The sequence below is a fragment of the Arvicola amphibius genome, chromosome 3, assembly GCF_903992535.2.
Source record: "Arvicola amphibius chromosome 3, mArvAmp1.2, whole genome shotgun sequence".
In the NCBI taxonomy this organism is placed as follows: Eukaryota; Metazoa; Chordata; class Mammalia; order Rodentia; family Cricetidae; genus Arvicola; species Arvicola amphibius.
In genome coordinates this window covers 165,511,912-165,528,021 of record NC_052049.1, presented here as the reverse complement: position 1 = coordinate 165,528,021, position 16,110 = coordinate 165,511,912, and the positions used below count along the sequence as shown (strand labels likewise).

At 45.0% G+C, this 16,110-nt stretch overlaps 1 protein-coding gene across 4 annotated transcripts in view; it reads right to left on the bottom strand.

Moving 5' to 3' along the window:
* The window catches only part of Cep70 (centrosomal protein 70), a 52,372-nt gene extending 45,744 nt beyond the window's left edge, over positions 1 to 6,628 (bottom strand). For 2 of the 4 annotated variants that reach the window (XM_038324020.1, XM_038324021.1), the window contains exons 1-2: positions 6,610 to 6,628; positions 4,581 to 4,678 (exon numbers count right to left, since the gene is read on the bottom strand). In XM_038324020.1, the coding sequence (XP_038179948.1) occupies positions 4,581 to 4,589 (9 nt within the window). In that variant the 5' untranslated portion in view covers positions 4,590 to 4,678; positions 6,610 to 6,628. Of the gene's footprint in view, positions 1 to 4,580; positions 4,679 to 6,609 lie in introns of those variants that run through there. The other 2 variants (XM_038324018.1, XM_038324019.1) reach the window with 1 other exon arrangement.
* Positions 6,629 to 16,110: the final 9,482 nt, after the last annotated feature.

Here is a 16,110-nt window from a genome sequence, read left to right as displayed (position 1 = left end):
ACCAGAGAGTAGAGTGGATACTAGTTTTCTACCTCTTAAAAATGTAGACTACTTTCAGTTTTAAATCATTCAGTTAATAAGCATCTGTGGTAGCCCAAAAGTAATGGCCCCCATAAACTCACAGGGACTGGTACTATTAGGTGTGCTTTGTTGGAGTAGGTATGGCCTTGATGGAGAAAAAACATCACTGTGGCTTTCAAGTCTCATATAGGCCCCAAAGCAATGCCCAATCCCTCAGACCACTTCCCGTTGCCTACAAGATTTAAGACTCTCAGCTACATCTACAGCACCATGTCTGTTTGCACTCTGCTAAGTCCCACCATGACAATAATAAACTGAACATCTGAACTGTAAGCAAGCTCCTCCAATTAAATGCTTTCCTTTACAAGAGTTGCTGTGGTCATGGTGTCTCTTCACAGCAACAGAAACCCTAACTAAGACAGAAGTTGGTACCACAGACTGGGGTATTGCTATGATTTTGTTTGGAGGAATTTAGACTTTGGTACTTTGGGTCTGGGAAGCAGTGGAATGCTTTAAGCATTGCTTAATGGGCCATATTACTAGGAGCATGGAAGGCATGAACTGTGGGGGCCTGGCTCAAGAGGTTATATTAAAGAAAATTAATATGTGGTCTAGAGATCACTTTTATGATATTTTGGTGACGAATGTTCTGCTTTTTGCCCTTGTCTGAAGACCCTGCCTGGGGCTAAAATAAAGAGTGTAGGATTAATTCTGTTAGCAGAGGACATCTCCAAACAGCCTATATAGACTCTATCATATGATTATTAGTGTTAACTCTGAAAAAAATAATGATTTATAATGAAAAGGAGCAAGTTGAGTAAATAAAAATACAAAATGTACAGATTGAGAAAAGGAGCACCAGGAAGTAGAATCTAGCTAAATTCTGTGTTCAAGGAGATAAACAGACTAAGAAATAGAAAAGGGGCTGAAGAGATGGCTCAGCAGTTAAGAGAAATGGCTGCTTATCCAGAGGATCCAGGTTCAATTCCCAGCACCCACATGGCAGCTAATAACAGTCTGTAACTCCAAGATCTGACACCCTCACACATACATGCAGGCAAAACACCAATGAACACAAAATAAATAAATTTTAAAAATTCCTTTAAAAATAAGAGAAAGAAATGGAATAAAGGGAGTGGTGACCACAGGGTAAGATCCTACCCAGCCAAGTTTCCAATGTGTGAAAAGGAATTAAAGAAAAGCTTAGAACTGGCTGTGGTGGGGCACACCTTTAATCCGAGCACTCGGGATGCAGAGGCAGCAGATCTCTGCGGCCAGCCTGGTCTACAGAGCGAGTCTCAGAGCCAAGCTTGGTGGTGAAGACAGCTCTGGTGAAGGGGAACTGAGCGGGGAAGCCGTGTTTCAGCACCGCTACATGGCAGAACTTGCCAGATTCCACCAGGTGGTTCTGGAGTCAAGGACAGAAGAGGAGGGCTATGGAGTATCTGCTGAGGAGAGTTGCTAACAGTCCAAGAGAAAAAGTGTGCTGCAGTCAACAAAGCTGAAAGGAGTTAGAGATCTGAAGAGCATTTTGACATCAGATATGGAGATGCAGAGTCTGGAGTTTGCCCAGGAGGTTTTTAGTCTTGCTTTGGTCCAGTATTTCCTCATTATGCTCCATTACTTATGTCTGCCTGCACTCTGCCATGTCCCACATGATGAGAATAAACTGAACCTCTGAACTGTAAGTCAGCCACCCCAATTAAATGTTTTCCTTTAAAAGCGTTACCAAGGATATGGTGTCTCTTCATAGCAATAGAAACCCTAAGACAGCATCCTTGACAAGAGGTCAAGAACCATTTCATTCTAATTAATAAAAATCTTTCTGTAACCAAATACAATATTCACATCTTTTTTAGAGCAAAGCCAAAATAAATACAGCCAAGACATAAAAGAGAAAAAAAGTTATTACCTACAACAGGCAAAAAGATTATGGGAGTCCCTGTCAAAGCAACACCTTCCTCAAACAAAAGAACCTTGGGGATTTTAGTCAGGAGGACCTATAGATATTCACAAAGGGGTTGGCCCATTACTCGGTGTGCTCAGTTAAGAAGTATATTGCTGGGGCTAAAAAGATGGCTCAGTCTTTATTATAAACATCCTTTAATTTTCCCTTTAGTTAGCAAGGAACCACTCCACCTCTTAACTGACCGTTGTCAACTCTTTGTGCCTAGCTACCTTGAATAGGGAGTTACTCCTAATAAATCAAATTCTTTGAAGTCACCCTGAACTATCATCAGGGCAGTCAAGTTATTATCAAATCACTCTGAGGAAACTAGTTCAGTGCAAAGACCATGGCAGTATGCTGTTAAAGTGCCAACCCCTGCTTCTGGAGATCTTTCTAAAAATCACCAGCTTCAGAAGGCTATTCAAGACTGCATTCCAGGTAAGAAAAGCTTGGCTAACTCTAGATGACTCTGACCACTCCACTGCTCTTCTCACTCAGGATGGAGGAGGGAGCACCTCCTCAGAGTCTGCAAAGAAGCTGTGGTTGGTATGACACATGGCTTATGAATGGTTCCTAGTAGAGGAATACGGTTGGTGCAGATATAAGGTTTGTGATCAACAGACCTAGAATTATGCAGCAGCTGTGGGATATAATTGGTCTCTTAGTTTCTTTTCCTGGGGCAATGATAAAAACTCTGACAAAGGCCTCTTAGGGGCCAGCAAGATGGCTCAGTGAGTTAAGGCACTCGAGGCCAACCCTAACACCTGAGTCCGTGAACCCAGGACACATAAGGCATAAGAACCAACTTGTCCAACCAGGCTGTCCTCTGATCTCCACAAACACAAGAGCATAAACATGTGGGCACACACATACAATAAACAATACCTTCATCTGACTTGTAAACAGTTTTGTGTCTTTTGAGACAGAGTCTTACTATATAGCCCTAGCCTGCCCCAAGTCCTGGGATGAAAGGTGTGTAACACCTGTGATATACTTTTAAAAGCAACTTGTTGATGGGTATGACAGTGTGCACCTTTCATCCCAGCACTTGGGAGACACAGGCAGGCAGAGTTCTTTGAGTCTGAGGCCAGCCTGGTCTGCTTAGCAAGTTCCAGGTCAGCTAAGAACACACAGTGAGACCCTTTCTCAAAAAAAAAAAAAAAAAAATCACTAAGAGAAATGAGGGTTATTTTAACCCACAGTTCAAGGTATAATCCATTGTGGCAGCAAGGCAAGGCAGCAGAAGTTTAAAGCAGCTGGTCCATCGAATCCATAGTCAGAAAATAGGACTGAATGTAAGCACGCTACTCCACTCCCTTTCTCGCTTGTAGGATGCGGTATTCTATTCAGGGAGTGACACCACCCAGCTCAGGTGGGCTTGCCACCACAATTAATGTAATTAAGATAATTCCTCACAGGCATGCCCAGAGTCAGCCTCTCAGGTGAGTCTAGATTCTGCCAAGTTAACAGCACTAATCACCAAAATGGGTAAAATTACAGTCCAGATCCAAACAAGGCAGGCCTATCTTCCAGCTACATAAACAAGCCATTTTAGTCAGCCAGTCAGGAGGCTTCCCTCCTATGAGCTAACATTGCCCCATGTTACAATATTAAGCTCAATAAAGTCTTCTCTCCAATGATCTCTTGCCTACTTGTAGACTTTAATCACAGGAAGACCTGATTAAACTGGTTACACAAAGATGAGACAAAATTCCCAAGCTTCTAGCTCTGGCAGAAACAGTTGAAAAGTTTTTGAAAGCCACCAAGAGCTAAGACAAGAGAGTCAGTGAGAAATCCCACTGAGCCATTGCAGGACAAGGACGTGACCAGATCATCACACAAGAAAGCAGCTGAAGAGCTCCAGAGAGCACCCAAGGGCAGAAAGAGCAAAATGTTAAGCCACAAAAGACAGTGGTGTGTTGTAAAAGCCGAGAGACACTGACTGACTGAAGGCAGGAGGCACGGCTATGAGCACTGCAAGCCCCAGGTACGAGGAGTTCAAGAGCCCAGCTTAAAGAGCCACAGCTCCAGGACTGTGACTGGAGCTGCTCGGGGCTGGCTTTACAAGGCTTTGAAATCCTGGAGCCCTAAGCCTCTAGTCCTCAAGCTTTAGAACCCAGGGCTCAACACTAAGGGAATACTTTTTCACTATCCAAGATTTCTGTATAAGCAAAAGAGCTCCCAGTCAGCCACTTGAGACAAGTTTGCCAAATCATTACAGAAAAAAAAGTTAAGGCAAGATTAACCAAAAGAAAGCTAGCACACAACCAGACGGCCTGGGGAGTCCAACACACAACAGGGGAAAACAATCCCTCTGTGCTTTGATTTCTTCATCGAAGAGGAGGAGGAGGAGTACTGAGCTCACAAAAGTATAGCAAGGTTAGAAAACTAAACGCAGAGCACTGAGTAGAGCCAGCTCACCACAGCAGAGCAGAGCTGGTCAACTCTGTGGAATTTCAGTTTTCTTACTGAGGTTAATCAATATTACCTGACAGAATTATCAGGTACTAAAAAGGAAGAAAAACATAACTTATCATCTAGCACGATAAATCTTGTTTGATATCTCCCTAAATTGGGAACAGTCTAGAGTCATCCATTACACTGGACATACCTCAGTCATTGTGAGTCCTCTTGCACTTTACACCTGGTCAGCCAAGTTGATCTCAAATGATTACCCAATGAGTCTCATGCCCGAAACTGGATCTTGATCTAGGTTTCAAAGATACAAGCCAAAGACTTTAAATGCTCAGCCTGTCACTAAAAATGGTCTTATGTTATTAACAAGGCAGGTATCCATGGAACAGATAACCATGGAACCAAAGCCTAAAAAACTGCAGTAACAAGAATGCCCCAAAGCTCTTCATCAAAGACCTCCCCTTTCCTTTTCTCTTATCCTTTCTCCTGTTGCTTTGTTGAAACATGTGCTGGATATCCAAATCTATCATTCTGATTGGTGGCTTCAAGAGTAGTCATTCTTACTTGCAAGTGTATTATGAACTCTCAAGTAATAGCAGGAAGTCCAGCACTTGTCTACACCTGTGATCAAGCGTCCCCCAACATTCTGAGTTCTGTACCTGTTCTTCCAAGAGTCATAGTGAAATCTGTAAGCTTTCTCAAGAGTACATTTCAAATTAATAAAACAAATTAACCAAAGCCTTGAAGGTATTACCTATTAATGCAAATATGGAATAATTTGCAGTAGTCTTTTCCCCACTTCAGGCTATTAACAGAACACAGGTTTGCAACCCTGAAATCTCAGGAAGAAAACAAATTCATCCTAGGACTAAGGCAAAAACTACAGCATTAAGGAGTGTCACTAACACCTCAGACTGCTGGAGTAGGGGTAAAGAATAGAAATTGTTTAGTATGTAGCAAATAGAGCCAAGTGTTAAAAAGGAAAAAAATACATGCCATAATCTCCAACTTTGGGGTCTCAGAAAGGAGAATCATGAATTCCAGAGAGCCTAGGTTACAAAGTAAGACCTTCTCTCAAGGGGAAAAAAAAAAAGCCAGAAGCCAGGCACGGTATCAGACACTTTTAATCTCAGCATCCGGGAGGCAGAGGCAGGCAGGCAGATCATTGTGAGTTCAAGGCCAGCCTGGTCTAGAAAGCTAGTTCCTTTTTTTGGGGGGGGGGGGGTTCGGAGACAGGGTTTGGCAATAATCCCAGCATTTTGAAGGTAGGAGGATCAGGAACTCAAGGTCATCCTCAGCCTGAGCTTCACGCAATTGCGGATAAAGAAATTAAAATTAAAGATAAAACAACTCCCAATAATATTGCAACTTGCTGTTTACTGTTCTGAAGTTAAAAAGGGAGTTAGGACTGGAGATCATCTCAGATCATTCCATCCAGACGAGAAAGGCCAGAATTGGTCTGTCCTGGGCTGAGGAAAAAAACTTCAGGAAAACCCCTTCCTACCCCGCCTCATCAACACAGCACGGAGTCTCATCAAATATCTTTCCCAAGGGAAGATGGGGAAGCATGTGTATTTGACAATAGAGTAAAAACAAAAGTCCATGCGATGCAGAAGGTTGAAACCAACGCCTGCAGCGCTGAAAGGTATGATTTCAAATAAAGATGGCTCAGTGGGTACAGGCACTTGCCGCTAGAAAGCTGGAGATACAATTTCCAGAATACACAGAAATCGAGAATTCTGTGATCCCAGCACCCCCGTGGGCAGATGGAAGGAGGATGCTGTCGCTCTCTTCGCTAGCTCCCGGGTAGGATGCAGAAAAACAAGACTTTGTTCCAAACAAGGTGGAAGGCAAGGACCCACACCTGAGGTTGTCCTCTGTTCTCTACGCCCCAGGCGTCGCGTGAACACGCAAACTTTATTAACTGGTTGAAGGCAATGGGAACCTTGATTAGACTGTGGTATTTTTCACATTAATCAATGTGGGCTCTACATAAAAGCGGAGCTCCCCCTGAATTTGTAATGAGTCTGACAGGAGGGAGGGAGGGGTCCTCATCTACCCCGACTCCGCAATCTTCCACTTGGCCCCAAATCGCTGTCACTAGACAGCGCGGCAAAGCGAGCTGGAGCGAACTCAGTCCTGAGGACCCACAACTAACTCCAAACACAGCCGGCGCCTGTACGATTCTAAGATCCAGGTCCCTGCTCCTCTACCGGGTGGCTCACCTTGTTCACTCGGACAGGAGCCGGGGCTCAGGGGGTCGGGGGCGGAGTGGGAAGCGAGCCGCGTAGAGTGTCAGGCGGGCTCCACGCTCACCCCTGCACGCGCAACTCCCAGCCCGCACCTAGCAGCCCTGGGGACCCTGGCTGGTCGGGAGACGGCCGGGACTCCGGAGAGGACACTTTGGGGCGTGCTCTTGAGAGGGGACCCCGCGACGCCCTCGGCGACACTAAGGGCCACTCACCTCCGCAGCCGCCTGCAGCTTGCTGCGCGCCCACCCCGCGGCCTGGGCCCCGCCTCCGCGTCCGTTAGCGCAGCCAGGCTGACCAATCGAGCCCAAGTCGTCGATGGCCTCCCCGTGGGGCGGGAGAGCCACCTGGCGCGCCGGGGAGGCGGGGTCCGCGCCGCGCTCTATGATTGGCTCCGCGCATGGAGGCGGGGCTTCCCACCTAGGCAGACAAGCTGCGGCGGGGTCCTTAGTAGGCACTCTGACACTCCCCGGACGCTCGGTCGGGTAGACGCTTTGTTACCAGTGTGGAGTCTCTTTGATTCGTGAGAAGCTAGAAATACACTTTGCGGTCACAAATAAAAGTGAGGCCCGGGCTGCCTCGCCATCACTGGATGCTGAGCCTTTACCGGGGATCATCTGTGCGCTCTCGACTCTCCAGACCTGTCGAAGAGCAGTATATATAGGCTGACATTTGGGGGACCCCAATCAGCGTTTCTTTTTTTGGGGGGGGGGTTTCGAGACAGGGTTTCCCTGTAGTTTCTAGAGCCTGTCCTGGATCTAGCTCTTGTAGACCAGGCTGGTCTCGAACTCAGAGATCCGCCTGCCTCTGCCTCCCGAGTGCTGGGATTAAAGGCGTGCGCCACCACCGCCCGGCCCAATCAGCGTTTCTTGATAACATTTTAAAATGTCTATGAAGTACTGAGCCGCCCGACTGAAGATGCTCAGTCTAGTTAGGGAGGTGGACTCCTGTTAGACACTGATAAGCCAGCCTGTTTAGGAAAGGGTTTGCAGTTACAGAGAGGAACCAGAGGGCCAGGGGAGGCACAACCCTTGCTTCATATTTGAAAGGCTGAAAAGCTTTGAAAACTTGATCTGCGGGCCTCCAGGTTAATTAAATAAAAATCTCTGGAGCGAGGAGGCCCACGTGCTCAGAGTTTGTAAGGTTCCCCCAGGTGAGTGTAATGTATAGCCAGGAGGGAGAAGTGCCCACTGAGATATAATTAAGACTGATTCTAAACTTGGTGGGGAACAGGAACTGTGGACGTAGCTTAGTTGGTGGAAGCCTGGAAGGCACGAAGCCGTAGGGTTTCATCCTCAACACCGCCTAAGACAGGCGTGATGGCACGTGCTTGTAATCCAAGAATTTAGGAGGAAGAGGCCAGATAGCAAAAAAAAGGAGTGCACACATAGCAAAAGTCAAGGTCACTAGGAGCTCCCCAAGACCTTGTCCCAAAGAAAAAAATAAAACCAGGCCCCCTCTCCGCTATTTTCAAAAACTAATAGAGGGTTAAGAAAGCCAAAATATTTAATAAGAGAAAATCCACCTTCCACAAACCTGAAGGAAGACTTCAAGTTTCAGGGACTTGTTCTTGCATCTTGTGACCACATGGTGTCGCTGTTGACAACAGGCCTTTCCAAAAGGTCTGTGAAAATACCAGCCCCATCAGGGCTTCCGTGGACCTGATGCACCAACTAAGGTGACTCTCGCCAGGAGATCCAAGGGCACTTAGAGAATACTGCTCTCAAGTCAGGTGGAACCACTGTGAATCTGAAATGTATTTGTTTCCCGCAGAAACACATCCCTCTATTCCTTCCTACTCCTTCCCCATCAGTTTCTATATCTGGTATTCACACTAACAGGAGCTGGCAGATTTTCATTTTCCACTCCCTAACACTGCGCTTGCCTTTTGGGTGACTTTACCATCCTCCTGAGTCCAGCTGCTCTAATTACATCCATAGGTCGAGCATCCCTGGGTTCTCATTAGTTCTGATGCCAGTGAGAGAAACCCTAATTCAAATTGTCTTAAACAATACAGCAATTGATTAGTTCACAAAACAAGAAAACCCAGAGAAGGTAGACTTTAAGGTTGGTTAATTCCACAATTCAATACGTTTCAAAGGGTCCGATTGCTTTTAGTCTGTGCTGTCTCAAACATGATAAATTCACACCAAAATGAGTTTCCAGCTGCCTATGAGGAGCAACCAGAGCCACATACTTCCTTTCCCCTCAGAAACTTATCTGGTTTTGTTTTTTGTTTGTTTTATTGAGAGAGATCTGCAGGCACACCATGCCTCCTGATCAGTATTTTGCTTGGGCCATAATTGCTTGGGAGATGCCAGGTGGCATAAACCTGAGTTCCAGAAAGGAAAAGGGGGGCACCATAATGGTAAATGGTTTCCAAAGTGGTGATAGCCAATATTCCTTGAGTCCAGAGCCAATACTGAGAGGGTGACAGTAAAAAATTAAAATATCTGGGAATGTGGTACAGTTATTTTCCTTTAATTTCAGATCAGCCCACCCATTTCAAAAGGAGGTCGCACACAAATATGTCATATTGTGATGGAAGTATTTCCAGTTGCTCTCTTAAGGCAGTAAGTAGTTCCGTGCGCATGTTGGTGAGAGGCAGCTTCTGAAGCTGAATAGCCCTTGGGTACCTCCCGAGAAGCAAGGAAGCAATCTGAGACCCAGAACAAAGCCAAAAGCTCACTCGGCTCCAACAAGAATGTTTCATGTTTAAATTCAAGACCTTTCAAGGTGCTTTGTTCAGACATGATTTCCTGCCACACAGTCCTGGCAGGTGATAAATGGCTGTTCTTCCTGTGGGTGTCCTGCCTCGGTGAAACAGATATAAAACCTAGCCCAAACGATTCTTCGAGTCCAGTATACCAGAAACTAAGGGGAGAGGAAACAGCCAGCTGAGGAATCACGGGTCACCTTGTCCAATTCCAGACAGATTTCAGTGTACCTCAGAGGATGAGCCCCAAACATTAAGCCCAAGTTTTTGTTCAAACACAATATTTTTCTGAAAATATGTTCTCTTCGCATAGACATTCCAAATCCTATGTGCTTAACTCCAAATATAAAGCCCATGCCTTCTGAAGGGCTTTTGGGTCCCCATGCAAAATAGAATAAATATGATCACTGGGCTTTTGTGAGAATTTGTGGCACATAGCAAGAACTTCATGGATTGTTTTATTAGTCTTACAAAAGACAGCAAGAATCCTTGGATTTTATGAAGAAAATTGTTATCCTTCACAAGCTGTGAGGTGTGAGCCCACTGGGGTTTCCTGGTCCTCCCCGCTCAGTGTTGTTTCTCAGAATTAAGGACTTGATAAAAGGAATTCAGGCCGGGCAGTGGTGGTGCACGCCTTTAATCCCAGCACTGCGGAGGCAGAGGCAGGTGGATCTCTATGAGTTCGAGGCCAGCCTGGTCTACAAGAGCTAGTTCCAGGACAGGCTCCAAAGCTACAGAAAAACCCTGTCTTGAAAAACAACAACAACAACAACAAAGGAATTCAGAAGGGGACCACTAAGTATTGGGATGGGGGGAAATCAACCAACTTTATCCAAACTCTGGAAACATCCACCCTACACAATCTTCTTCATTTTTTTGTGAATCTTTTATTATAAACTCTAATCTATAAAAACAAATAACCAAGAAAGGGCTACAGTGAAGTCTTCCTCTTTAGGGATCTTCCGATACAAGGTCAGAAGCAAAGCAGTTGCTCTCCTGGCAGAATCTCTGTAGCACACTTTGCTGAGGATTTCAGGCATATCACTTTCGAGCTCTATAAACCTAATCAATAGGTTGCTTTCTCCCGTTCACTGTCTTCTCTCCCAGACTGAACTTGCTCAGCCCCTCGAAACTTTATCCACCGTATCAATCCTAACGCTGGAACAAGCTTTCCTTACGTTGTCATCCGCTGCAGAAATAAACTGTAAGATGGGACCCATTCCGACTCCTATAACAAAGTATCTCTGACTAGATCATCTCTAAATCACAGAAATTTGTTGCTTTCTGTTCTGGTTGAGAAGTCCAAGATCAAGGTGTCAAAAGATTGAGAACCGAGAGAGGGCTTATTTTGCCTATTTCAAACACGATGCTTTCTTCCTTCATCCATATAAAGCCAAAGGAAAAAAAAAACCTGAACAAATTCTTCACACTTAACCCATTCTCCCTGCTCTCAATTCCAGCCTAAATCCTCTCAACTTAACCTGCTTCATGTATTCCTAGATGCTTGCTTTTAACTGGTTTTAAAAGTCGCCAATTTTAGAGCTGACATTTGTGTCGTTGTAGTTGTTGAAGTTTGACCATGAAAGCCCAAACCACCAATTACTTCCTAGCTTTTAATCTCTTTTCTCCATGCCCCAGTCCTTAAATATTCTAAATATTCTAAGTAGTCTACACCCTGTCTTCTCTGTGTTGGTTATAATCTTCACTGTCAGCTTGACAGAACCGAGAAATGCCTCGGGAATTAGTGAAGCAATTCTCAGTGTGATGATGTTTCCAGAGTAGATCTTGAGGACTCTGACCTAATAAACAGAATAATCCCTTGATGATTCACACTCTAATATGGCTTTATCAGTAGGGGATGAAAAGTAAGAAATGGAGCCTCGCTGGAGGATATAAATCACTAGGAGCATGTCCTTGGATGCCGTCTTGCTCTGGCCTCTTCCTATACCCTCTTTTCTCTGCCTCCAGTCTGTCATGATGTGAGCTGCCTGCTCTGTTTCCTAGGGACCAAGGTGTAAGGTGCTCCATCCACCACGCCAACCCTGCCATGGCACCCTGGCACCCCTGGAATCCTGAGCCAAATAACCATCCCTCCTGTGAGCTGTTTGTGTCACTTTGTCACTGATACACTTGAGGAGGCAAGCGCAAAAATTGCCCTCCCATCCTCATGCACGTCTCGAATCGTCTCTCTTTGACAAAGCTCATCTCAGCGATGGGCATATTTTGAGCCGGGCAGAACAGGACCAGTGGAAGAGGCAAACGGAACCTGCCACATCGCGTTTTATAAAGATATTGTTGATCCCATTCAGGAAGGCAGAGCCCGCGGGACATAACCACCTCTTAAAGGCCACACTTCTTAAGACTTCTGTTGGAAGTCAAGTTTCAACATACAAATTTTGAAAGGACACCAGCATTAAGATGACCACAGCCCTCAAATATACTAGGCCCTTGGAAGCCCTCGATCCCTTCAAACGTCTCTGTTGCGTTGTTGGGCCTCCTTGTGTGGGGATCACTCGTTACTTTTGGAAGGTGCTTGTCATGCTAGTTAGATTTTTTTTAAAAAATTAACAGACATTCAAACATCAGGTCAAAATATGCAAAAACGTCTTCAGAATGTCTTATTCTCCTATAGAAATATTTTGGGTGTGGTATGTCCTGAGCTCTATCTTCTTTCAGATGTAATCCTAGCACTGGGGAGGCTAAGGCAGGATGGAGATCTGAGCCAGCCTGGGTTAAAGTGAGTTTCAAGTCAGAATGGATTACACAGCAATGCTCAATTTTAAAAATTAAAAAAATAAAATAACAAAAGACACGAGGAAAAACAACTGACACAGTGAACGTTTCGGGAAGCAATGAAAAGATGCCTTGGGACCGAGGGAATACGTTTAGCATCAAGCAACCTGCCTGCATCCTTAAGGATGGGAATAAAGAGAAGGCAAGGGCTGGTTCACATGGAGATGGGGGTGCAATATCCACCTTAAGGAGTCTGGGTCTTTAAAAAAAATAAAGGTTGAACTCTGGAGAGTTGCAGGTTTGAGGTCTATCTGGGTTACAGAATGAGTTGACCAATTCAGGCGATTTATGAGACATCGGACATCAGCCCGATCTCCAGTATCACGATGGGGAGAAAAGGAAAGGGATGCCAGAAACTGGTTTTTGAAAGCCAATGTCACTAGCAGATTTACCTTCCTCGGGCTTCAGTGCAGCACTGGTCCTGGGGTTTTGGCCGTCAGTTTCACCCCGGCAACAGAACCAGGCACCCTGTGAAGATGGCTCTTAGCAACGTTTGTTGTTGGGCTTTGCTCACGGGGCGGGACTTGGTGATGTCTGGGCTACAGACCGAGGAAGGCTTGTGAAGGGAACAAAAGCATCAGAGTAGACAACCACTCCAGTAGGGTCAAGAACGCAGGGCGGCAGGGACCCGCCTGTACTGCTCCACGCGCATGCTTCCAGAGCTTCCGGTCCCCAAGCTTGCTGCAGGAGCAAGACTGTGTGGTCTAATGAGTCAGACCGGACATGCTGCTTTGCGAAGGCCACAATTTCACAGGTGAGGCCACAGCCCAGACAGCAGGGCAGAGGACAGCTTGAAGCCATCCATCTATGGTGGCCATGCCCACACCTCAGAAGTATCTGACCCTGGGGCCAGGCAACTTGCCTTCCTGCAGTTTTATGAGTGACCCTACTCAAGAGGCTTTAGCAGTGGACATTAATGCTTTGACCATCTCTCCCAACAGCCCCTCAGTCCCCACCCATTCACACGTCTGCCGGTCACCTTCCTTTTCCCAAATAGTTTTTGCTCTCATGTCTTGGTTTTTGGTCTATTTTGCTTTGGGTTTTTGTTTGTTTGTTTGTTTGTTTTATACTGAACGTGTAACATCTGTCTTTCTGGGCGTGGTTTCTCTGCCTCAGCATGTTGATTTTCAGTTCTGTCGGTTGTCCAGTAACAACATGATTGCATTCTTCGTGGATAAATAATACTCCACTGTTTATACAGACTTCATTTTCTTTATCCACTTACATGTTGATGGGCACTAAACTTTATTCCATATATTAAACTATTGTACAGAGTGCCCAAATAAACATAAGTGTATAGATATGTCAAGCACATGCTGAGTTAGATTCTTTCTGGTCCTATAGCTACTTAGTTTTTGTGGGTTGTTGAAGCATGATTAATAAAAACTCAGAGATAGAAATTGGGGTTCAACCTAAAGGTCAGAAAAGCAAAACAGCCGGCCACTGGCTCTTACCTCTACCTCAGTCCGAAAATGGTGATCTTGCCTCCAGGAATCTCAGAATGAGGCTGTGTCTGGGAGCTGTCTCCTCTCATTTTATAATCCTCTCTAGGGCTAGGATTAAAGGTATGCATCACTGGGATGAAAGGCATGCACCCACTACCCAGTATCTATGGCAACTAGTGTGGCTATTGGGATTAAAGGCGTGTGTCACCACTGCCTGGTCTGTAAAGCTGGCCAGTGGAGCTGTTTTACTCTCTGATCTCCAGGCAAGCTTTATTTATTAAAATACAAATGAAATGCCACTATAGGTTGTTTGATTTTGTTTTTGAGACACCTCCATGCTGATTTCTATGGTGGCTGCATTTCCTAACATCCCCAATAACAGTTCCTTAACCAGCATTTATTGTTGGTTAAGACATATGTCTTCTTTCTTGAGTTCATCAATGACCCCCTATATAATCAAGACTGTACTTGTGGCAGTCAGAAGTGTTAGTTCATCCCAGTAATCCCAGCATGTAGAGACTGAGTCAGGAAGATTGCTACATGGTAAGTTCTAGGGCAGCCTAGGCTACAGAGTAAGACCTTGTCTCCCAAAAGAGTGTATATTTCTCCCTCTCTGTGTATGGCTACAGCTTCTGCAGGTGCCTTGCTGTTTATTCCTAGTTTTATTCCACTGGATCTGGTACGATAAAAAAGAAATTATTTCAATTTTGTTGTATTTGTTAAGATTTGTGGCCTAAAAATGGTATTTTAAAGAAATTCTATGCACTATTGAGAAGAAAATGTATTCCACAGATGTAATAATCTATAGATGTTTCTAAAATCCTCTTTATATCTATGGTGCATTTTAATTCTGAAGCTTCATGTTCTTTAGTCTGGAAGGTCTCTCTACTGATGAGAGTCAGGGATTAAAGTCACTCACTATTATTATCTGTGCCTATATGTCCCCTTTGTAATAATAAGGGTGGAGAGATGCCCCATCCACCAAGAACACTTGCTGCACCATCATGAGGACCAAAGTTCAGATCCCCACCCCCAGGGACCAGACCAGGCATCCAGCATGTGTTTTTAACCTAGCAGAGTCCAGCAGAGACAGAAGGATCCCTGGGGTTTGTAGGCTTCCTACTAGATAAGAAAACACAAGATCCAAGTTTAGGGAGAGACCCTGCCTCAAAGAAATAGTGACATAAGACATTTGACAGGCGCACCCACCCGCACGCACATGCATTTACACATACACAAATATATCTTTTAGAAGATATGAAACAAAACAAAAGGTAAGCAAGAGAAATAATAAAATGAAAACATAAAAGATTGAAACAAATCAAGAAAAAACAAGTCAGGAAGGTGGCTTACATCTGTAATCCCAGCACTGAGGAGGATGAGGCCAGCCTGGACTGTAGAATAAACCTTGTCTAAAAAACCCTGAAAGTGGGTGAAACCCTATCTCAAACAAACACCCCAAAAGTGATGGGGATAACCCTTAGTTGTAGAGTGCTTGCCTGGAAAGCACAAAGCCCTGGCTCTTTGTTTTAATTATTATATTTTAAAGGGGGTGTGTCTAAAATATACTTGAAATAAATGCATTTAAAGGGGGGATTTTAGAAAAGCTTTTGAAAAGGACAATCGACAGCTATCTCTGGTCCTACATTATTGGCACCTGCCAGGTGTAAGGGTAGTTTACAGCTGAACTCGTTGTTGTTGCTGCTGTTGTTTCTATCATTAACACTGGTGTACTGGGGCATGACAGGTCTTTCCTTCCTGTACCAGAAGCCACTTGTGGTCCCGGTGAACTCTGTGGCCTGTGAGTCAGGTAGGTTCCCACAGGCCCCTTAGCTGTTCATTCCAGAGCAGCAGTGTATCTGACTATAGAAACAACAAACAGAACACCGAGATATGCACTAGACAGGGGACACTGAGGACAACCTAGCACTCTTCCTGTCTCGGGGTTTGCAGATCCCACTCAACCGGAGCCAGAGCCCTGGGGCTGGGCTGGGAGCATTCGTCACTCTCATGCATGGTAGGTAGGCCATACCAGGTGCCAAGTGACAGTCTCAGGGATATCACTCTGCAGAGGATTTTAAGTCTTCCTTGCCACCAGCCTGTACCTCTGTCATCATCAAAACACACTGTTACTTTCCAGTGAATCCACTGGTTGGAGCAGCATCTTGGTGTTATATTGTGGTTTGGTTTGGTTTGATTTAGACAGGGTCTCCAGTGGCCTCACTGCATCAGAAGATGACCTTAAACTCCTGATATCCTCCTGCCTCTACCTGCCAAATGCTTGGATTGCAGGTATGTGCCACCATGCCTGCTTAGGATAGTACCATTTGAAAACAGGTTCAAACAAACAATGACTTGAAAAGCTGAAGGCTGACATTTGTAGGAAGAGTATAGGACTTTGAACAACTGAAGAGCACAGCCACTGCACAGCCCATGAAACCACAGACTTGGGGTTTTTGTGGATTGTTTTGTTTTTTTTTTGTTTTGTTTTGTTTATTTAGTGATGTGTGAACATGTATGTTG